The sequence below is a fragment of the Neomonachus schauinslandi genome, chromosome 3 (genome assembly GCF_002201575.2).
Source record: "Neomonachus schauinslandi chromosome 3, ASM220157v2, whole genome shotgun sequence".
Classification (NCBI taxonomy): Eukaryota; Metazoa; Chordata; class Mammalia; order Carnivora; family Phocidae; genus Neomonachus; species Neomonachus schauinslandi.
In genome coordinates this window covers 183,437,191-183,462,009 of record NC_058405.1, presented here as the reverse complement: position 1 = coordinate 183,462,009, position 24,819 = coordinate 183,437,191, and the positions used below count along the sequence as shown (strand labels likewise).

Below are 24,819 nucleotides of genomic sequence, written 5' to 3'. Positions count from 1 at the left end.
TATGTGTTCACTTCTCTGAGACTTAGATTTCTCACCTGTAAAATGGAATTGATAATACTTACCTAACGGGATGATTTTTAGGTTTAGAAATAATGTTTGTAAGGCTTAGAGCATTGCTACAGAATGCTCAATAGATGAGAACTTATATCATTGATTTTATTTTCTACACAATACCCTGAATGTGTCATGGCTCATAAATTGAGTGTGATGTGATTATAATTCAGATTATCTACCTCTTTTGAAGTCAAATACTTGAATGCTTGATTTTGCTTTTTGCAGTAGCATGCACTGAGCGCCAAACTACTAAAAATGCTACTGTAACAATTGGTGGTGCTATTTGGATTTTATTTCTTCCCTCCACCAGCAAAACTTCTGTTTTTGGAGGCGATGTTTATGGAATAAGCTGGCTATTAATCTGTATTGTATTCAGCAAAATTAGATTTTCTAATGGCTTTGTTTGCCAAAAATCTTCCCTGCAGATTTGGATACAATAGAGATACAGATAACAGGATCTCCTGTCAGGCGTTTTGCAATGAAAATGTTCTAATGAGGACATAAATGTGTTTGAATTTTAAACAGAGCGAAGGCATTGTTCAATTTTAGCAAGTCATTTGTACTTTTGCTTTAAAATGCAAACGCCCATTTTGGTATAAAATAATTGTATATATTGGGGCGCCTGGGTGGCTCAGTCGTTGGGCGTCTACCTTCGGCTCGGGTCGTGGTCCCGGGGTCCTGGGATTGAGCCCCCTATCGGGCTCCCTGCTCGGCAGGTGGGCCTGCTTCTCCCTCTCCCACTCCCCCCTGCCTGTGTTCCCTCTCTCGCTGTGTCTCTCTGTCAAATAAATAAGTAAAAAAATCTTTAAAAAAAGTAATAATTGTATATATTGGACTAGATTCTTGCTTTATAACACATAGTAATAGAGCTGGGGCCACTTTAAACTTTCTTATTTGTTCACCTAGTTTTCCCTCTTTCTCTGCATGGGTGTGATGATGAGAATAAATTACCAGAGTCCTTCATAGAATTATTCACAGGATCTAGAGATTAGCACAGAAGAGCAAAGATAACTGGTTTGGACCTCATTGTGCCTAATATTGGTCAGAACAGAACGTGGGCTGAGCACTTAGGTTGTGGCATCCCCCATTTCCACACCAGTCTTGCAAAGCACAAAGGAGAGCTAGCAAGCCCAGAGTCTTCCAGTCAGCTCTGGGTTCCCAGGGAAGTTGCAGGAGCCGTGGTGATGCAACCCTCTGGGGACACAGCTCTCTCAGGGGATACCTCCCATACACAGCTGGGTCAACCTAAATCCAGAATCTGCCCAAGTTTTGTGCCTGGAACCCTGTTTTCCTTGACCTGAGGTGCCCTTGCTGGTGGTGGCCAGCCCTGCCAGACACCTTTTTCTTTAGGATAAATCTCTTGGTGGGACATTTTTTTTTTTACCTTTCAGCAGTCAGGCTTCTGTCAGCATCCCTGGGTGTATCTAAAATGCCAGTAATGTCTGAACCCCAGTGGTGGACACGGTTCAAATCTTCCTAACCTGCCCAGATATCTGTATCTGTCTCTATATCTGTATTTATAGGCAACCAGGACTCCCAGCAGCTCTGGCTAGAGTTCTAGATCTCAGACTCAGATTCTCCCTGAGAATCCTCAGCAGTCAGTTCCTCAAAGAAATTTATGTTCCCATTTCAAACTTGGAAAAAGTGAGGAGTTGAAAAATTACTTTAACTCTCCAAAGACTAAGAGTAGCATGTGGATTTTTTAAAAAAAGATTTATTTATTTATTTAAGAGGGGGAGGGGGAGAATGAGTGCACATGGGCAGGGCAGAGGGAGAAGGAGAGAGAATCCCAAGCAGACTCCATGCTGAGCACAGAGCCCAGCGCGGCGCTTGATCCCAGGACCCTGAGATCATGACCTGAGCCGAAACCGAGAGTTGGATGATCAGCTGACTGAGCCACCCAGGCGCCCCTGTGCTGGGATTTGAACCTAGTTGTGGGGACTCTTAGTGTAGCTGACTTCGTTTTGCAACTGATGTATGACTGATCTGCATTGTCATTGCTCAGCTGCCAAAACATGAGGACAATGTGATAACAGAAAATGACAGGCTAATGATGCAGAGGTTTCATACTCTTACCCTGCATGTTGACGAAAAGAGATTTGAAGGGACCTGTCAGACTGTGGATTGTGTGACTTGCCACCTGTGTTATTTATGTTTTCTGTCAACACCTCTTAGAGAAGGGTTGGTGGAGACAGGTTCAGGGGACTGGGTTTGAGTTGTGCTCTGTCACTTAGGGACCCTGCACATTCGTGTAACCACATGGGACCTTGGTTTCTTTCTCCATAAAATGGGAGTGGAAACTTCTAGCCTGCCTGCCTCTTGAGGTGCATGTGGGATCTCTCAGAGCTGGGTCAGTTGCATACATTACTAGCCTCTTTGATTTCAATCCTTGATCAATAAGCATGTTCTCTCGGTGGTCTGTCTACTGTTCCCTTGAAATTTCAGCTGTTTGGCTTTAGATGAGGACCGATGGAGAGCTGAACTTCCAGAATGTTGAGCTTTCTACAACTTTAAGTGGCAGAACTTTGGAAATTTGCTTCTTATGGAAGTCATTTATAAAGTGACACATGTGATGAGGAACTTTGTATTACCCCATGACAACCCTTTTGATATAAGCCAGAGGTTCTCAGACTTTCTTAGTTCATCGTAGTCTTAGCATCACAGCAAATTTCTTTATAGCACCCGGGCCAAAAGAAATAGCTAATAGTTCCATTTATGAAGTACTGTATTTTTTTTTAAAGATTTTATTTATTTATTTGAGAGAGAGAGCACAAGTAGGAGGGGGAGGGAGAGAGAATCTGAAGCAGACTCCGCGCTGAGTGCAGAGCCTGATGCAGGGCTCGGTTCCACAACCGTGAGATCACAACCTGAGCCGAAATCAAGAGTCGGACGCTTAACTGACTGAGCCCCCCAGGCACCCCTATGAAGTACTGTTAAAGAAAAAGTGGAGACAGGCAGTAAAGTGGTAAAAACAGAATTTATTCAGGACAAGTGCAGTAGGGCAGAGGAGATCTCAGTACAGAACTGTCCTGAGTTAGGATTACCACAGGAACAAATGGGGATTTGCAGCCAAGGGGCAGGTGGGAGTCAGTGGAAGGGAAGTTACCAAGAGGAAACATTGGGGCCCAAGGGGATTCTGGCTAGACTGACTTTGTGGGATTCCTGCTGAAAACAGGCCAGGATGATCAGACATCAACTGGGGGATGGCAGAAGCTGAGGAACCCATTGGATACCAGGGTGATCAGATATGGAGGTTGGGGAGTGGGTTCTGGCTAAACTGACTTAACAGGATTCTTGCTAACACTGGATGATGCAGAGATGAACACAGAAGTTCAAAAACAGAGGCCTTGTTGAAAAACTCCAGGGGAGCTTGAGTAGAGTCTGATCAAGGAGAGAATCTTTGTTATAGCCACTAGATCCCAGTAACATTTGTCCTAACAATTTTGTAGCTGTTTGAAAAAAAATCATGCACATAAGTTGAAAGAAAACAACAATACTTTTGTTTCATTCTTAAATAACCATGGTTTATACCAAAGGGGAGCATGTGCCTGTTGGGTATTGCACAGCCACTTGAATAGATCACTGCCCCCCTCACCTCCTGTCCATGTTGACTCCGATGGAGTACTTGCCTTTTTTTTAAAATTTATTTTTATTTATTTATTTTTTATTATTATGTTATGTTAATCACCATACATTACATCATTAGTTTTAGATGTAGTGTTCCATGATTCATTGTTTGTGCATAACACCCAGTGCTCCATGCAGAACGTGCCCTCCTCAATACCCATCACCAGGCTAACCCATCCCCCCACCCTCCTCCCCTCTAGAACCCTCAGTTTGTTTCTCAGAGTCCATCGTCTCTCATGGTTCGTCTCCCCCTCCCATTTCCCCCCCTTCATTCTTCCCCTCCTGCTATCTTCTTCTTCTTCTTTTTTTTAAACATATAATGTATTATTTGTTTCAGAGGTACAGGTCTGTGATTCAACAGTCTTGCACAATTCACAGCACTCACCATAGCACATACCCTCCCCAGTGTCTATCACCCAGCCACCCCATCCCTCCCACCCCCACCACTCCAGCAACCCTCAGTTTGTTTCCTGAGATTAAGAACTCCTCATATCAGTGAGGTCATATGATACATGTCTTTCTCTGATTGACTTATTTCGCTCAGCATAACACCCTCCAGTACTTGCTTTTTATCACAGCAATTGCTGAAAACCCAGCTTTGGCAAGACACTGTATCCTCAAAAGGAATATAGTGAGGTCTAATGTTGGAACCATGAACTACCTCTAGCTCGTAGTTTGTGATGTTTGGCAGAAGAGCATACCCTGCATTTCCTTTGAAAATTAAAAAAAAAAAAACAAAAAACTATAATCCTTAGCGCTCCCATGCCTTCATTGCGGCACCCATGATGTTTTGGCACACAGTTTGGGAACTGTGGATGGATGCATTGCTATTGCCATTTGACAGGCATGGAAACAGGGCTTGGGGTTGCCCCAGGGCCACTGGTATCATGAAAGAACCCCAGCCTGGACCCCAGTCCTGGTGAGTGGTCTTCCAGTACACTGTTGGTGGTCAAGAGTGGGATACTCTCTGTGCATGGCCAAGTACAACAAATGGCAATCCATTTATGGTGCTTTCCAGGACCCTGGGCCATTCTGATGAGCTTCCTCCCTGGATGGTGTGAGAGACAGCACTGTCCTGAATGCAGATCCCAGTTATGAACAGATAATGAGCATCTTTCTGAATAACATTCTTCTAAATGAACTTATTTCTCTCCAGGAACCCACCATCTTCCTCAGTGTTCACTGACTTTGAAGCTATTTTGAATGTTTCCTATGATTTCTGCAGCACAACCCAGTGGAACACAAATCCTGCCTATTCTGTATTATTCACACTCTTCATTGATAAAGGCACTTATCCTTCATGTATATTTTCAGAACTGTACTTGGCTGGATTGTGTGTGGCTCATTCCAAAGTCTGAGAACTTTTCGTCATCAAAGCAGATGATACCAGGTCACAGTTTTAATATTTTTACTCTGAACAGAACTGGAGGTGCAAACAACACTAGAAGAATCATCTATACAATTATACAGTTATTTTAATTCCTATTATAGTTTTTGGGGGTGGATTGATTTTTCTCATGAAATTTCTTGTGTGATGAAATAATTTCATGTTCTGAATATTTCTACACGATGAGTTGAATCTCATATCATTCTGGGGCAAGAGAAGATAGTAAAAATATTTCCAGACATGACTCCTGCCTCATTGTGGGAGCTTTATATAGCTTTTTAAATGAAAGCTATAAAAGGTGGATTGTATAATACATGCAAGAAAATTGTCTTTGTCTTCTCCTGCTTTAGATGATACATATAAGCAACAATGGTTGACAATGCTATGTGTAAGATATCTTGTAAGGTGAAAGCAGCCAAATAATGAGTAAATGAACAACTGTGGTTGTGTTCCAATAAAACTTTATTGATGGACACTGAAGTGTGAATCTTAAACAATTTTCACATAATATGAAAGATTAATCTTCTTTGGATTTTTTCAGCCTTTTAAAAATTAAAAGTCATTCTTACCTTAGGCTGTATAGACAAATGGTGGGCTGAATTTGGCCTGTGGGCCATAGTTTGCCAAGCTCTGTCTAGAGAAATTTCTGGCACACAGAGGGTGCTCAATAAATATTTGTTCAATGATGAAGACCACATTTTTTTAAAAGGATTTTATTTATTTAGAGAGAGAAAGAGAGAGAGTGAGCAAGCAGGAGCAGGGGGAGGAGCAGAGAGAGAGGAAGAAGCAGACGCCCCACTGAGCAGGGAGCCCAACACGGGGCTCGATCCCAGGACCCTGAGATCATGACCTGAACCAAAGGCAGACGCTTAACCGACTGAGGCACCCAGGTGCCCCAAGACCACATTTTAAATTAAATTTTTATTATGAAATATTTCAAACACATAGAAAATCACAGAGATAATATAATTAGCATCTACCACTGAGACTCAGAAACATTATTCTGTCATATTTGCTTCAGTTTTTTAAAAAAATAAAACAGGCAGAGATATTGAAACCCACCACTCCCACTCTCTTGTTCCTCCCCAATGCCTTTCCCTCCTCTCTGTCCAGAAACAGTTGTTATTGTGAGTTGGTATATAAGCCTTCTCTGTGTGGGTTTTTATTTTTTGTTTGTTTGTTTTATTTATTTATTTTAGGGGGAGAGGGGCAGAGGGAGAAGGAGAGAGAGATTTCTAAGCAGCCTCCTTGCTGAGTGCAGAGCCCAGCGTGGGGTTTGATCTCATGACCCTGAGATCATGACCTGAGCCCAAACCAAGAGTCGAACGCTCAACCGACTAAGGCCCCCAGGCCCCCCTGTGTGTGTTTATATTTTTACAACATGCGTATAAGTGTACACAGAAGAGTCATATTGAATCTATCCTTCTGCAATTAGCTTTCTTCCCCCTCACTCACCACTGTGTTTGTCTGTGGCTGTCAGATATATCTCTAGTTCGTTCATTTAAATTTTCATGTAGTTTAATATATTCATCTTTTATGAGCCTTACTCGAGAGATTCTTTCTGAAACTTGATGCTGTAAAGATATTCTTCTATATTTCCATCTACAGTAGGCATCTGTAATCTTTTTCTGCAGGGGACCAGAGAATCAATATTTTGGGCTTTACCAGCTGCTGTTGGTGGCAGCCCCTCAACTCTGTGAAAGCAGCTGTGGGCAATACCTATGGAAATGGGAGTCACTGTGTTCCAATAAAATTTTATTTTTGAAATCAAGCAGTGGGGCTGGATTTGGTCCATAAATGGTAATTCCAGGCCACTGACATGTTTTAATGGTTATATTTTTAACATTTTGATACAAAATTCATCTGAAACTCGCTTTTGTGTGAGTGTGTGTGGCGTGAGTTACATATTTATTTTAGCCACAGGGATCAGTAATTATTCAGGTACCACGTCCTAAATAGTTTATCTCTCTGCACTAATTTTTAATGCCTTCTTCGTTACATACTGTTTCTTTGGTTTCTAGGGTATATCTCTGTGTTCTCTTTTCTGATACATTATTCTATTTGTCTATCCCTTTGCTAGTACTATACTGTTACAATGATTATAGCTTCATAATGAATTTTAATATCTGGGAGAGAAAATATGTCCTTATTTTTTGTTAAGTTATCTTGGAAATACTTGGTCCTTTCCTCTCCCATTTGAGTTTTTGAATCAATTTGACAAATTAGGAGAGAAAAAAAGAATATGGGATTTTGGTTGGAACTATATCTTTCTGCCTGGATTAGTATTCTCATTATGAACTAGCCAATGACCGTGGGGAAGTTATTCTAATTCTCTGAGCCTCAGATATGCAGATGACAGTACCAACTGCTTAGGGTTATAGCAAAGATGGAATGAGATGATGCTCGGAAAACACTGGGAATTGTGCCATGCATAGTGTAAGCAGTCAGAAATCATAGCTTTTATTAGCTATGAGTGTTCTTTGGTACAAGCCCTCTTATCAAAAGTACCAATAGTTAATCATGTCGGTTAATCAAAGAAGTAAATTTAGGTGGGGAATCGTAAAGAAGTTTCAAAAATAGTTTAAGCATCTTGTTTTATCTTAAAATGTATCATGTATGTTTATGTAGCAGGGGAAGGGTTTTGTTGACTTTTTATCCACAGTTCCACATGCCAGTGACGGTTTGTTTTTCTGTGTGCTCTGTAATTTGTTATTGTGAGCTCATTTTGATAAGTGTCTGTGTGTGCGCATTCACGTGTGTGAGCCTCATGAGCTCTGCATTGTGAAAGAGGTAGCTCATCACTCTGCTGGTCTTGGGCTTAGGATTTTCATATCAAGGAGATGTCAATTGCATGGGACATTCATATGGGAGATTTTGATTACTCATGGGTAGTCTTTTTTCATCCAAAGACCCTGAAGACATGTCAGCTTTTCGGCTGTTTCTCTAAGCCTGCTGGTAGATTTATCTCCAGGACACTCACCCCCCTTTTCTTTTAAGATTTTATCTTTAAGTAATCTCTATACCCAAGGTGGGGCTCAAACCCACAAACCTGAGATCAAGAGTCACACACTTCACTGACTGAGCCAGCCACTGGGGAGCCATTCCCCGCTAGTCGCTGACCTCTCAAGACAGGGGTGCAGTTGCCCCTGGACAACCTCCCTTTAAAAAGAAAACAGGGTGGCTCTCAGAGGCTTTATGTGTGGGCATGGTTATAGGTCCCCCTCTTTTCCTGGGCTCAGGGCCATAGTTCCCATCTCTGTGTAACATCTGGAACCCAAACCCCAGTCCTATGTCTTATTTCCAGGTTTATAACCCCTGAGGTCAATGCAGTATTGTCTGCTAATAGTTATGGTTGCGAGTTCTTTTATCACTCCTTAAACATAAGGATCCGCCTTCTCTCCCACCTCCTTTTAAAGTTCACCTTTGAGTGAAAGCTTTTTCTATTTTATCTAATATTATTACATGGTTTTACCTGGAGAAAAGCCTTGCACATCAGTTCAGTCTTGATCATGAAAGTCCTGAATAATGAAATTTTCCATCAATAAAGCTTTTTATTTCCTGAGTGCCTACAGCATTTACATATGTAAGAAAAGTCGTGGTGTCTGTAATCTTTACACACGAACTTAATTCACATATTTAATAATCATAGCATTATTTTTTTATTTTTTATTTTTTTAAAGATTTTATTTATTTATTTGAGACAGAGAGAATGAGAGAGAGAGAGAGCACATGAGAGGGGGGAGGGTCAGAGGGAGAAGCAGGCTCCCTGCCGAGCAGGGAGCCCGATGCGGGACTCGATCCAGGGACTCCAGGATCATGACCTGAGCTGAAAGCAGTCGCTTAACCAACTGAGCCACCCAGGCGCCCTAATCATAGCATTATTAAATGGGATTGGTTTCCTTAACATTCTAAAATGGTTCAGAGGAGGCTCTGTGCTCAAAAAAAAAAAATCAGTTTGCCAAAAAACCCTTAATTCTACATGGTTATGCTTTCTTTTTTTTTTTTTTTAAAGATTTATTTATTTATTTGAGAGAGCGAGAATGAGAGAGAGAGAGAGAGAGTACATGAATGGGGGAGGGTCAGAGGGAGAAGCAGGCTCCTCGCTGAGCAGGGAGCCCAATTTGGGACTCGATCCCGGGACTCCGGGATCATGACCTGAGCTGAAGGCAGTCGCCCAACCAACTGAGCCACCCAGGCGCCCCATGGTTATGCTTTCTTAACAGTTTTCCAGGGGATTTCGCTGCCCTTCTAATTTCATGCCTTCACGGGAAGTGCTAAATATTTGTGTTTCTAAGGAGATAATTTGGACGATCACTGTTGTAAAGTACCTCTAAGCTATCGTACCCTATTGTACTGCTTCTGTGGTTATAATTACACATGCACCAGCTCTCTGGTGGTTTAAAGGGTAGCTTGTCATGGTGGAGGAAACCCCCCTGCATCTTAAAAGACAGTGCACTGAAGTAGAGCTAGAAGGTTCTCTCTTCTGCTTCCCTGTAGAACGGTCCTGTGTCCACAGGGCTACAAAATTAAGGGGAGGTGGTTTTCTGATCCTCCTCCCTCCATTCCCTGCCCTAACTCCCTGATGGCAGAGCCTCCAGTCTCTGTTGCTGACCATCCTTGTTTCTGTGCTTCACAACCCATGGCTGTTTCTAGCTTTTATGGAGTGCCTCCTTCATTCACAATGCCGCTTTTCTTTTCCTTTATAATTTTTGCTTTTATTTCTTCTGCCTTTTATGACTTCACAGTTCCTCTCAGCTTTCCTCACAGAAGAAAACCCTGGCTTTTGGGTAGATGTTGCTGGCCATTCGGGGAGCTTCTTTCCAACTACATGATGACATGACTAATCTGAGCACACATGCACTTTGGGGGGCTTTGGCTTTTGTGGATTTAAAAACAATTGCTACTGGATATCTAGGGCCTGCTAGCATTTTATTTTATTTCTTTTTCCTTTTTATCTTTTATCTTCATGAAGCTGCTTCTGTGAAGCCTGCTGATTCTAGAAGGCTTATCTCCAGGTCAATGAGGTTCGACAACGTGAAGGCTTTGGATGTATCTGCAGAGCCACTAAATCTTGTCCTCATCTCTGGGAGCAGATGGATATTAAAATTAGAGCAGCTGTTTCCACTTAAGGTTAGAAAAACTGAAAAGAGAGCAAAGGGAGTTTTCGTGCCTGCAGAGAGAAAAACACACATCAAAGTAGTTAAGAGGCCAGTAGGTACACGAGCATGTGAAGCACTTCACAGCTTCAAGCAAAAGCCTTTCCCAAATAGGGTGACCCTGATTTGTACTCTTTCACCTGGTATCATGGACATCTGCAGGATTCTCTGCCAACTTTTCTTCAGGATCCTGGGCTACCAAGCCTAGCAGGTATGGAACACCGTGCCTGGTGGGAAATGCTCTGAGTGAAGAACGCTCTAGAAGAAAGCAATGCCCTTTCTTTGATTCAGACAATAAATACTGATTGAGGGCCTGCTATGTGCCTGGGTTAGCAGCTCCTTGCTCCCCTACCCCACCTACGTGTCATTTGTCACTTATGCCTATTTTCAAAGATGGAGAGATGAGCACATTTTAATATTTGGAGACTACCTTTGGGGTCCCTAACAGGAATGGAAGGCTCTTTTGAAAGAGGGAGACTGACTGGAGTCCTCACTCAGGCTTACCTTGTTCCCCTGGCTTTCGAAAACTTCTAGAACAGAGGCCAAGCCAGGGGAAAAACAGGGAGGCTGCCGCATCTTGATTCCTGCTGACTTCCTTGGCCCCCGTGGCCTCAGGTGGCTGCTGGGCTGGGGAAGAGTCTCTGTGGAATCCAGGAACCCCTCTGCAGTGTCCACCACCTGGGCGGAGTGTCAGGAAGGGGCCTTATGCTCACTTTTGGGCAAAGGCAAGTTGGTTTCATTACCTTTGCTAGCATCTCCAGGGGTCTTTCAGGAAGGGAACTCTGGGTGCAGGAAACTCTCAAGATGGGTGCAGTTGACACCAGCCTTGACAAGACAGGGCCTCCTGCCAAGGACAGTTACCTGCCTCCCTCCCTCAGGTTGGCCCACTGGCCACAGAATTGCTAGATGGCAAAAACACGACCTAGGAAACTCGCTGGCATGTGGCCTGTTCCCCAGTTGAGTAGAAGGACTTGTAGTGGTCTCGATAAACCACCTCTTTCACCCCTCAGGGCTGTTGCACCTGCTGTTATCCCTGGCAGAAGCCCCCTTCCTTGCTCTTCTTTCCTTGAATAGCTCCTTCTTGACCCTTGAGACTTAACTTTACCCTGGAAGATTTCCTGAATTGCTTGGTGAGTCCAGTGCCCCATTCCCTGTGTTTCATAGCACCCTGTGCACATCTCATGGCTCTGACTTCACTGTGATAAAGCCATGGTGTATAATCTGTTATTCCCCACTAGTCGCTGACCTTAAGGCTTGTGCCATTCATCTGTGTATTTCTAGATACATGGCCAGACCTTTTCCATGATAACCATACTGAGCCTATGAGATTTCTTCTTCCATCATATCATTGCTAGATACAGAAATTATCATTAATTAAAACAAATTCACCTTTATTTTAAGAACTAAAATTCTAAATTTCCTAACAGAATTCCTAGGATCGGTGTGTTAAGAAGTTAGAATCCTGACTGTGCGGGGTCCTGTTTTTAGAGCACGTTGGATGATGGGACAACTGACTGAATGAATGGGAAAAGACATCGTGAATTAAGTGAAAGGGCCTGCTAAGGGTGGGGCTTGCCTTTAACTGCCTAGTGGGTCAAAATAAACCTGATATGTGTATACAGTAGGTATTAAATTTTGTTTTAAATTGTGAAGTATAACACATATACAGAAAAGTGCACAAATCAACAGGTACAGCTCAATGTATTATAAAATGATCACCTTTGTAACTACCCACCAAGTCAGGAGTGAGAATGGTGCCGTTCAGCCTCTTTCTGAGCCCCACCTCTCCCTTCTCCCCAAAGGTAACCACTGTCCCAACTTTCATCTTTTGGTTTTGCTGTTTGTTGTCATCACACAATTGGAAACAATGTTGCATTGGGGAATTTATTCTTATTGTTCTGTCGTCACACAAATGGAAACAATGTTGCATTGGGGAGTTTATTCTTATTGTTCTGTAAGACTATAATTCTTTCTTTTTCATGGCTGAAGAGGATTCTTTTGTATGAGTATACTACAATTTATATATCTGACTCAATGGATATTTGAGTAGTTTCCACATTTTGGCACTCATGAATGGACATATGAGCATTCTGTATATGTTTCTCAGTGCACATTTGCCTGTTTCTCTATTAGGCATATATCTAGGTGTGGATTTCTAGGTCAGAAGGTAAATATTCATTCAACCTTAGGAGATAATGCCCAATAGTTCCCAAAGCAGTTGAGCCAACATACGATCCACCACTAATTTATTCTTCCTATTTTATTATGTCCTCATCAAAACTTGACTTTATCAGTCTTTTGATTTTTGTCATTCGTGTAAATGCATAGTAATCTCTTATTGTGATTTTAATTTGCATTTCTCTAACTAATGATGTTGAGGAACTTTTCTTACGATTTTTTGGCCATTTGGATATCATTTTTTTGTGATGAGCCTGTTCAGATCTCTTGCCCATTTTTCTATGGCATTGTCTCCACCATGCCACCTTCATTAATGTAAACAATTCTTTATTCTGGAGATGAGCCCTTTGTGGATTACATGTATTGCAAATACCTTCATCTATTCTTTGGCTTGCATTTTTACTCTTTTATTGGTATGTGTGTGTGTGTGTGTGTGTTTAAAGATTTATTTATTTGAGAGAGAGAGAGAGAGAGCGAGCGCATGAGCAGGGGGAGGGGCAGAGGGAGAGGGAGAGAGAGTTCCAAGCAGACTCCGTGCAACGCTTGATATAGGGCTTGATCCCATGACCCTGAGATCATGGCCTGAGCTGAAACCAAGAGTTGGATGCTTAACCAACTGAGCCACCCAGGTACCCCTATTGGTGTGTTTTGATAAAAAGAAGTTTGTAATTCTGGTATAGTCCAACTCATTAATAATTTTTCCATTATACTTAGTGCTCTTTGTATCCTGTTTATTAAATATTTATACACTCTGAAGTCATGAAGATATTCTCTTCTGTTAGCATTTTGAAGCTTTATTTTTTTGCCTTCCATTTCAGACCTACAATTCACTTGCAATTTAATTTTGTGGATGATGTTAGGGAGGAATCAAGCTTAATTTTTTTTACCTATATGGATATCAATCTAGTGAGAAGACTATATTTATTGTACTACCCTATTCCATAAATGAAGTGTCCATATGCGATCTTTCTAGTTCTTGACTATTCCAGTGTTCCAATGACTGTAGCTTTAAATTCATGATCTCTTATGCCAGCAAGCCATCAATATTGTTCTTATTCAAGAGGGTTTGGACTGTCTGGGGGTCATTTTGCGCAAAGAACAGGAAAAAAAAACCACTATTGTGATTCCTATTGCAATTCCATTGAATCTGTAGATCACTTTGGGGAAAATCTGAATCTTTGTAATACTGTTTTTAATCTACGACTAGAATACCCTTCCATTTACAAATGTCTTCTTTAATTTACTCAATGCTATTTTGCTATGTTATAGTTCTCTTTGTTGAGGCCATGCACTTCTATCATTTGGTTTATTCCTAGGTTTGGGGGGATTTTTTTGGTATATTGTAAACAACACCTTTAAAAATATTAGTTTTGTTTATTTCTGATAAATAGAGATGCAATTAAGAAAATTTTTGACCTTGTATCTAGCAACCTTGCTGACATTCCATATTCTAATAACTATCATGCATAATCATTCAGTCTGAGAGTCACGACAGTTTTTTTTTTGTCCTATTCAATCCTTAATCTTTCCTTTTATTCTTGCTTCCCTGTACTGGCTTAGGACCTTTGTGCAATGTTTGGTGGAAGCCGCGATAGCAAATATCCTTGCTTTGTTCTCGATTTCAGTGAGAAACTTTTTAACACCAATAGGTGTTACATTTGCTGAAGGTTCTTTTTTTTTTTTTTTTTTTTAGATTAAAGAAGTGCTTTCTATTCCTAGTTTTCTACAAGTCTTCACTCTAACTGAATGTTGAATTTAATAAAATGCTTTTCCTGCATAAGTTGCGGTGATCATCTGAACTTCACGGGAAGTTTAATTCCCAATCCACTGCAGGCTTCTTTTCCTGAGGAGGCAGGGGGATAAAAGTTGACATATTTCCTGTATTCACGGCATTGCTGTTTTGTGAAAAGAGTTTGCCAGGATGTATGAGTGTCTCTGATGAGAGGCGAAACAAGAAATGTATGTGCTGGAATTGTTCCGTAAGTCTCTGATTCAAGAAACTGGTCTTTGAATGACTAAAAGGCAAAGCGAAGCGACAACATCTTGTTTGAGGCTCGTGTGCCTGTACTAGTCAATGAGGCGGAGTGTGATCCCTGGGATTCAGTTGAATATGGAAACTGAGGCACAAAGGGTTTCTGAAGAGCGGTTATTTAAATCTGGATGTATCTGTGACTGAGTGGGGCTTCAGGATTCATTAGGATGACTCTGGACCCAGTGCATTAGCCAGACTAAAGCGAGGGTAGGGCCATCTCAGGATCATTTCCAAACAGAGCATGTTTTAAAGGGATCCTATTGAAAAAGTGGGAGAATAATTAGACATGTAGCTTTTTTTTTTTTTTAAAGATTTTATTTATTTATTTGACAGAGAGAGACACAGCGAGAGAGGGAACACAAGCAGGGGGAGTGGGAGAGGGAGAGGCAGGCTTCCCGTGGAGCAGGGAGCCTGATGCGGGGCTCGATCCCAGGACCCTGAGATCATGACCTGAGCTGAAGGCAGGCGCTCAACGACTGAGCCACCCAGGCGCCCCGACATGTAGCTTATTTTTAATGGATTCATTTCACAGTCAGAAATCTGAGTTCTGCTTGCGATTTCCTTTTAGCCTACTTACAGGTGTAACTCTACCCATGTGTGAAAACCAGGACAGGCTGATTTCAAGAAAATCAGCTCAGAATTGAGGGGAGAAGTGGACTGCCCAGATTAGTACTGGGATAAGTTTTCAAGTAGATCTAGAGTCTCTAATGCAGAGGTGAAGAAATACCAAAACACGAGAATGTGTGTTTTACAAAGACATGTAGCTCTTGATTCAGTAGAGTGAATGAGTGTTTTTATGATTTGGATTTGGAAAAAAGATATCATGGGATGCATTTCTTGGCAGATTCTACCACGGGCATAAGCACCATAGTGGATTTTTTTCCACATCTTTACTCCTAGTGGGTAAGCAGTTGGTGTTGGAATATAATTGAGATCTTTATTGAACCAAGTGGGAAAAATTCCTTTTTAAGGCAAAAATACTGTGACAGTTGGATTGCAGCAGTGTTCATTTGTCTTTCAGCATGAAGATGACATTTCTAACCAGTAGCAATTGCTATTTTGGACAGAGAAAACTCGTATTAAGACCTAAAAGGACATTAGGGCTCTTCAGTCCCCTCCCTTCCTTTCATGGTTGAGGAAACTGAGTCCCAGGAAACTTCCTTGCTTTGTCCATGATCACCCACAAGTGGACGTAAAACCACAGGCTTTCTCTACCATATCTCAGTGCAACTGCTCATTAGCATTTTGCCAGAAACCCTAAACTCCAAATTCTGGAATCGTCTTTCTCGTGGTCCCCGTCTCCCCAGTGGGCCGGCCGATGTAGACACTCTCCTGCTATTTCAAGACCCCTGGTCTGTGTGGCTCTTTCCCACCCACCTTCCTCCAGCACTCTGCCTATTTCTGTGTCTGGCTTCTGCAGTGGGCTTCCCATCATTGATCTTCATGTGGTTCAATGGGTGGCCGGGAGGGAAAGGAGAGAATTCCTATGTTCCTTCCAGTGAAGGAGAGCTGGGCGTGTGGCCCTGTACTGTGGTCTTGCTTGGTGGTGGGTTATCTAGATAAGTATTCCTTTCAGATTGCCAAGATTTCTTCTGCCCAATTCTTGCACAGAGTTATGATTGAAAGAGTGTCGGTCCCTTCTCGCCTGAAGCTATATTGCCAAGAGGTCTTTCCGTAATCAATCACTTGGGGCGTGCCAACCCAGTAAGAGAGTTGGGTGGGGAGAAAAATAGATGAATCGCTATCGGTTGTATAATGCTCTGGTCAAGCTTTTCTCCTTAGAAGTCTTCCTAGATGAGCCCACCTACCTGTTTTTCCCTTTTGTGAACTCCAGAGTCAGTATCATGTAGATGAGGGGTTGATTGGCAAACTAAAGGGCCACATCATAAATACCGCATAGGTTTTATGGGCCCGGAGTCTCCTTGGCGGTCACTCCACTGCTGATGTAATGCAAGAGTAGTGACATGTAAACCGATGGCTGTGGTCGTATTCCAACAGAACTTTATTTCCGAAACCAGACTGGGTTTGCCCTGCGCTTGTCGTATGGCAACCCCTGGTTTACACCAACAAATTCTATGTCTTGGGTTTTGGACCAGGTATGTCGGAATCATCTGGGGAATGGTGAGACATAGAGGTTTCCGGGCCTTGCCCTCAGAGTGTCTGATTAGCAGCCTGGGGTGGGGGAATCTGGGGTTTAAAGAGCTCTTTAGCCGATTCTGCTACTCAGATTACTATGATGGTCCATTCCACTTTTAAAAATTTGTGTGTGCACTTAGACACATACAAGTAAGCACATGACATTGTGCTTTGTGTTTAAAGGGGCACCTGGGTGGCTCAGTTGTTAAGCGTCTGCCTTCAGCTCAGGTCATGATCTCAGGGTCCTCGGATCGAGCCCCGCATCGGGCTCCCTGCTCCTTGGGGAGCCTGCTTCTCCCTCTCCCTCTGCCCCTCCCCCTGCTTGTGCTCTCTCTCTTTCTCTCTCTCAAATGGATAAATGAAATCTTATTAAAAAAATAAAAATATTATAAAAAATGGCACGATTTCATACACATCTCTCTGTGTGTTGCTTATTTCTTTGCCCTTTCTATTGAGGTGTCTTGTTGACATGTAGGAATTGATATAATAAGGGATTTAGTCCTTTGTTATACGTTGTACATATTTTCCCCCATCACGTTGTTACCTTTTGACTTGATTTATAAAATCATATGGATTTTTCAAACATTTTGATGGAGTGAAATGCATCCATCTGTTCCTTGAGGGCCATGGTCCTGAACTGGGAGTGATTTTGTTCCGGGCAACATTGGCAACATCTGGAGACATTTTTGATGGTCACAACTGTCACTGTGGGCAGGAGGGGTTCCGGCATCTGCTAAGTAGAAATGGGAGATGCTGCTAAACCTCCTACAGTGTGCGGGGCATCCCCTCCAACAAAGGATGATCCAGCCCGAAGAGTCAAGAGTGCTGAGGTTGAGAAATACTGCTTTAAGGCTTTGCTTTTTGTTCCTTGACTACTAAGGCACCCCTTCTTCCTATGATATGAATATTTGCATCAGAATCTGTATAAAAAGTTCCTTAATTGATTTTTCTGCCAAGAAAAATTACTAAAGCAATGGCCCATTCTACTTCTTTCTTTTTTTTTTTTTAATTTTTTAATTTTTAGAGAGAGAGCATGAGTGGTGGATAGGGGCAGAGGCTGAGGGAAAGAGAGACTCTTAAGCAGACTCCACAGGCAGTACAGAGCCTGACATGGGGCTCGATCTCACGACCCTGAGATCATGACCTGAGCCAAACTCAAGAGTCAGATGCCTAACCGACTGAGCCACCCAGGTGCCCCTATTCTACATATTTCTTAATGCCACACACAGATGCCCGGCTGTATTTCTCTTCCTGCCTGCATCTTACTCCTCTCTCCCCTGTAAGTGCCATGAGTTCAGCATGTCCCCTCAGTGAGCTGTGTGGCCTGGGTCATGTCGTGTGCTCCATCAATGTGTGCAGATCCTCCTTCTGGCCTCTGTTGGGCTCGGGTACCTCAGACACCCTTCTCATTCTCGGGACGGCTCTGCCCACTGAGCAGTGGGCATACATGGAGGACGGACGTGGCTTCGGGGTTGTCCTGTATTTGTCTGGACCCTCTGCAAACAGGGTCAATGAAAACTGAGTGGCTGTCAATAGAATCTACAGTCCCAGAGCTGGAGGAGGCCTTGAGATGTTCTACCCTAAGCCCTCACTTAACGCGTGAGGAATGTGTGTCCAGAGCAGGCGAGTGACTTGGCCAGAGCCTCTCAGCCACCTGTGCAGACTGACGCCGGGACTCGTTGCTCAGCTGATCCATTTTTCATCAGAAAACTCCTTGCCGCTGCCTTTGTTCTTCTGAGAGCTGCCACGTCATTAGGGACTTTAGCTCATCCAACACAGGATTCTTTTTTTTTTTTTTTTTTAAAGATTTTATTTTATTTATTTGAGAGAGAGAGAGAGCACAAGAGGGGTTAGGGTCAGAGGGAGAAGCAGACTCCCCACCGAGCAGGGAGCCCGATGCGGGACTCGATTCAGAGACTCCAGGATCATGACCTGGGCCGAAGGCAGTCGCTCAACCAACTGAGCCACCCAGGCACCCCAACACAGAATTCTAATAGTGGACGTGCATATAAGCAGGGTACTGATTCCAAATAGATGGCTCGGGGGAGTCCCAGGTAATCTGTCCAACCTTCTGTTGGACCGCAAGCTCTTTGAGGTGCAGGACTGGGCTTTATTCACCTTCCTGACCCCTCCTCCAGGTACCTTGTCTGGCCCTTAAATTCCAGGTACCCCACCTGGTGCTCAATAAATGTCACATGAATCACCAATCAGCCTTACTGAGTAAGAATGAAGCTCACATTCTCTAAACTAGTGTGAAAGGATCCCTTGGGCAGCTGGTTCCACAGGCATTATCTCGGGCGTCACCCAGGCGATGCGGATGAAGGTGTTCAGAGGCTCCATGTTGAGGCAATCCTGCTAGCTTTGACTTCCTTATCTAATGACCCTAAAAATGGGCCCCCTTTTTTTTTTTTTTAAGATTTATTTGAGAGAAAGAGAGAGAGTGAGAGAGCACAAGCCGGGGGCAGAGGTGGAGGGAGAAGAAGACTCCCCGCTGAGCAGAGAGCCCGATGCGGGGCTCGATCCCTGGGACCCTGAGATCATGCCCTGAGCTGAAGTCAGACGCTTAACCGACTGAGCCACCCAGGCGCCCCCCAAATGGGCCTTTTTTATGCCTGTTTTAAAATTGACCTTCCATCCTTCTGTTTGTATACTGCGGGGGGCAATAGAGTTGCTGAAAACGGGGGCAGCAGTTTAAGGAAGGAAAACAGGTCATGGCTAACGTGTGGCATGAGAGGGCTTTCGCATCCCAAGTCGTGGGGTTGGCAGGCCCCTCGCTCCAGTCTGGCCTCCCATCATGCCCTGCGCGCATCCCCATGAAAGCTCTTGCTTGCAGTATAAATGATCTGAAACAGGTGAAAAGTCTAAAATAAAATATGAAAAGAATAGTTTCAGATTAGTTGTATAATGTGAAAAAATTTGGCTTAAATAGGTGATTAATGATGCAATAACAAGCAGCATTTCATCAATGAGCTTGCTGGTGGGTGGTAAGCAGAACAACATTAATCCGTGGGCTTTTTCTTTATTCTCCCTTAGAGCTGGTATTACAAAGACTTAATCATCCCCACCCCATCACTGGAGACTAGAAATTATAGCCAAGAAAAAACATCACCTGTTAAATTTTGAGTACCCCCAAAGTCAAGTCTATTCATTATGATCTTTTGACAGTTTGGTTGTTTCCTGCTTGTAGTTCAAACTTAATGGGATTCCAGCGTGGTAGTTAGTAACCTCCACAACAGGTTGATGATTATTGCATTTTATCTTAGATTTGCTATTATGCAATCAAAACAGACCGGTTTTCTTTTTTTCAGTGAAACTAGCCTGAAGTATTCGAGAATACAATGGCAGGTAGTTGTCATTGTTGGGGAAGCAGCTAATAGACGACCCAAGCAAGTAGCATTCATATGAACTGATTACTTTAAAGAAGGGATCGATGACCGTGTAGTGCATTGAGCGCCGGTCTGTGTCCCAGTGTGCATGTACGCACATGTTCTCCATCACATCAGTCATTCTTGTGAATCCCTGCAGAAATCCGTACAATGGACAGCTTCATTTTTAGCTTTTGTCATCTTTACTAGAAGCATCTCTCCTGGCAGCCTGTGAATCAGTCTTTACTTCATCCCGATGCTGCTCATGCATCCTGCTCATGGATGAAGACAGCAGCTCTTAAACGAGATCATTAATTCTCATCATATTTTCCTTCCAGCTCTTTATTCTCTACCTGGTGGAATGGAGCATGGTGAATTGGGCATTGCTGTGGGGACCTGCCCTTTGTACCCGGTTCTATCCACTGGTACCTGGGGTGACGGGCTTCACAGCGGCTCACCTGGTGGACGGTCTCTGAGGACTGGTGCCATGGTGTTGGGGGCCATCTGTGACCCCCACTGAGCCCTTACTCTTTCTGCCCTCCCTTAACAAGACGAAGGCAGGAAGTTGTGCTGGCTCTGCCTTACCTCTCGGGTCAACGGAGACTTTCCCCCTTTTTAAAGCTGATTTAAAGTTATTGAATTGCTCTAAAACACTCTAGGACAGATTCATGAGGCATTCCTTGATTTTCATTCTCAAGACCTGGGACGGGGCCTTGGAGAATCCTAATTCCATTTCATGTTTCAGGACACTCATGGGCTCTGGCAGCTACTTGCGTATAACATCATTCATTCACTCAGTCAGTCATTGGATCATTGTTCATTCGACAGCCCCTGTGTGCCCGGTACTGTTCCTAGGGTGGAGTGGGGACCTTCAAGTAAACAAAACAGGGGAAAGCAATCTGAACTCACAGGGTTTACAAGCTAGTGGGGAAAATACAAAATCAATATAATAAATAGGTCACTTTTGTCCCTACAATATATTAGCACATAATAGATGTTTTGGAGAAAAATAAAGCAGAGAAAGTGGAATCAACAGTACCAAGGGGTGGAGACTTGCACAGTTAAATTGTGTGGCCAGGGAAGTCCTCATCAGAAGATGACATTTGAGCAGACTCAAAGGAGGTTTGGGAGCAGCTATGTGTGTTCCTGGAAGAGGGCAGAGCTGGTGCAAAGGCTTTGAGGTAGGAGAGTGCCGGGAGATGTAATATGCCGAATGTCGTGGTAGGCACACAGGAAGTACCCAGTGAACGGCAGGTAGTACTAGTTTTGCAGTTGTTCTTAGTGCTCATACTAGGTTGCTGGGTATAAACTCTATAGGGACAGACACTGCCTCTGTTTGTTTTTCCTTTTAGCATTTTTTCCCCAGATCTGATAGAGTTCATGTCAAATAAGACCTCAATCAATATGTGTTGAGTATTATCATTATACTTGGATTGCAAAGAAGCCTCTTGAAGTGATGGTCTTCATTGGCCTACATTTAATCCTTACTTATTTTCTGTGGCTTACAGAAATAGAACACTGACCTCTGGCCTTCTCCACAGGGATTGTGTCTGTGGTAGAATAATAACTTACTATCAAAGTTGTAGTGCTGTGTTGTGGCCAGAACTCTTGGCTGGGAGTCAGAAGATGTGACAGCTCAGGCATCATTCTTTTGTAGTGGCTGGGATGGGTCACTCCACACCGCTGTCCTGTTTCTGAACGGTCATATGGGTTCAGAAAAGTCCTTCTCTATTTCAAAGTTGTGAGCACAGATGAGATACTATACGGCGATGTTCTTTGAAAACTCTCCATGGCCACCTTAGAGGGAGGGGTGGGTATTACCACACCCGGTGGCCTTTACTGTGCAGGTGGGAGCTGTGCTTTGCATTCTTTTCACGGAGGAGGTGCCTCTCTGAGGGCCAGTCGTGGCCTGGGTGGCTCAGTTGGTTAAGCGACTGCCTTCAGCTCAGGTCATGATCCTAGAGTCCCGGGATCGAGTCCCACATGGGGCTCCCTGCTCGGCGGGGAGTCTGCTTCTCCCTCTGATCCTCTTCCCTCTCGTGCTCTCTGTCTCTCATTCTCTCTCTCTCAAATAAATAAATAAAATCTTAAAAAAAAAAAAAAAGAGCCTCAGGGCCTCTCTGGCCATCAGATAGCTGGTCTTCGCCTTAGGGACACTTCACTCTCAGCTTCACAATGGAGGTTTGGATTTCCCGAGTTAATTTTTGTAATCATCTCTTCAGTGTATTTAAATAATTTAAATGTATTTCTCTGTTTTCAGGGCTGTGTTCAATGTCTTAATTTGTGACATCTAGGTCAACCTCAGATGTCATTTTAAAAAGTTGATCTCAGAAACCTGGCTATATGTCCCCTTTATCCTAGCTAATTAAAAAAAATAAATAAATAAATTCTCCTTCCTGTCAAATAATTCTTGAGGTGAGACCCATTCCATGAAGACTTCCAAAAAATAAATCAGAAACAAGATAACAATATTGTAGCTACAAGAAAGCAGTTCACATCTGTCTCTCATCATGCTTTGCCTTCCAAATATCAGTTGATCTCTTTATTTTGTCAACACTTAAATAAAAAGCCCTGCCATGTTTTCCGTGTTCCTTTACATGCTAGGAATAGTGCCATGAACATGGCAGATAAAGTCCCTGCACTCACAGAGCTCACAAGTTTATGGGAGAAAAAAAAAGGATTATTTTAGATTTTGTAGGGAGGGAAGGCTTTTCTGAGGAGGTGGCAGTTGAGCAGAGAACTTTGTGAAATGAAGTGGAGAGCCATACAAAGCTTGTGAGAAAAGCCCATTCGGGCAGAGGGCCCAACAGGTGCAAAGACCCTGAGGTGGGAATGATCTCGGCAAAGTCTAGGAACAGAAAGGAGGTGAGGAGGGGAGAGTGTTAGGGAGGAGGGAAGAGAGGACATCAGGGGTAGGAAGGGGCCAGATCAGGAAGAGCTTTGTCTGACATGGAAGGAGTCTGGGTTTTACTTTAAGTTGATAATGATTGTAAATATTTGAAATAATTTACAGTTTGAATATTTTCCTCAGATACTAGTCCATCTCCTTTTAACTGAGATTCTGTGAAGGAATTGCCAAGTGATAGCAGAGGACATTGTGGTATTTTTGGAGCTTTATTTTATTCAACCCCAAATCCCTCAATATTCCTTAAGGGGTTTGTTGGAAATTGTCTGACAAGGATAATTAGCAGGACGAGAAGTTGTTTCACCATGCAGAATTCTCTCCACGTGTGTTTATGTGTGAATTCATTTCAACAAGAGAAATTGAGGGTCTCATTTCTCTGTAGTCTATTCTTTACTGAATTCTATTTTATGATCAGCCCTGAGAAGCATGGGGTACATCAGATAGAGGTCTAATTTTCTGTTCACAGAAGCAAATGATAATTGAATAAAGCACTGAGAACATGTCCGAACCCTTTGAGCTGTCTCAAGAGAAGCAGCTGATCATTTCCTTGTTTTCTAGCATGTCTCCAAGTCATAACAAATGGTGATTCACAGGTCAGCAAAAGACTCAGGGATAGACACTTTACTTAGAAACATTGTCACAATTTAAAGACCTGTGAGAGAATTTTTATCTTCCATATCCAGCAGGGTGACATTTCTCTGTGATCGCCCTCCAAAATAGGTACAAACTTTCATAAAATTCTGCTTCATGTACGTCTTCACCATGCTCTCTCTGGCTAAAATTGTCACACGGGGCAGTCATTTTGGAAGCTTTTAATTCAATAACATCCCCTTAAAAAGGGTTGTTCATCAGGTAGAAATTGGGAGACACAGGTAAGCACATCTTTAGGGGAGATAAGTTAGTTGGGCAGTCCTTTCTCATAAGGAAACCTTACGAGGGTCCAGACGGTGGAAAAGGAGATTCCAGTTGAGATCCTTAGTATCCTTTGTCATGACTGGCCGCTAAAAAAAATATCAAAGTTGGTATCTTCCTAATGAGCCTCAGTTTTAAATGTTTTTGCCCTCGAAAATTCCTCTCAGTAATGTGTTGCTGAAATCAACATTATTTAGGGGCTTGGGTTTGGGGAAGCTGTTCCCTAGGTGCGTTCTTGCTGGTCGCTTGGTATCTGCGGAAGGGTTAACGTTGGGATGACCTTGGAAGGCTCCCCCACGACCGCACAAGTAGTTCAGGCCCCGAATACGGCAGGAGCAGCGTTTCCTGTAGCCGCAGCTCTGAGACACGGAGCTAATTGCCCGGCGATGGCACCGCTCTTCTTACGAGGGACTAATTGACCCATTTATGGTCTCGTTTCAGCTCGTGGCGGATCCTTGCGCCAGCACGCCCTGTCACCATGGCAACTGCAGCAGCAGCAGCAGGGGGGGCTACCTCTGCGTTTGCCACGAAGGCTATGAAGGTCCCAACTGTGAACAGGCACTGCCCAGCCTCCCCGCCTCCGGCTGGACCGAGTCCATGGCCCCCAGGCAGCTGCAGCCTGTCCCCGCCACCCAGGAGCCCGACATCATCCTGCCCCGCTCTCAGGCCACCGTGACCCTGCCCACCTGGCAGCCCAAAACAGGGCAGAAAGTTGTAGAAATGAAATGGGATCAAGTGGAGGTGAGAACGTTTGATTGCCTGCGTAAGGAGCCAGTGCGGTTAAAATAATTCCAGTGGTTCTAATATTGGCAATAAAAACGGAAGACCTTTCAGTTGCCCCCTTGACAAAACCAGGTGTCTACCCTTCTTCCCATGGGCACTTGTGTGTAGGAGATCTCTTCTGGTTACACGAAGGAGACTTTTCAGTTATGACTGTTTTGTGGGCATAAAGAGAGTAAGCAAGGAAAGAAAACGAATGAAGTTCTTTTCTGGAACGATATCCACATTTCTGTGAGACAGTGTTGGATTGCAGGCAGACCCTCCACTGTTGACCGAAGTTTCCTTAA

The 24,819-nt window shown here is 43.3% G+C and overlaps 1 protein-coding gene across 1 annotated transcript in view; it reads left to right on the top strand.

Annotated features, from left to right (window-relative positions):
- DNER (delta/notch like EGF repeat containing) overlaps positions 1-24,819 on the top strand; it is a 299,213-nt gene that overhangs the window by 105,940 nt on the left and 168,454 nt on the right. Inside the window, exon 2 of the mRNA XM_021682968.1 lies at positions 24,194-24,493. Coding sequence (XP_021538643.1) covers positions 24,194-24,493 — 300 coding nt within the window. The remainder of the gene's footprint in view (positions 1-24,193; positions 24,494-24,819) is intronic.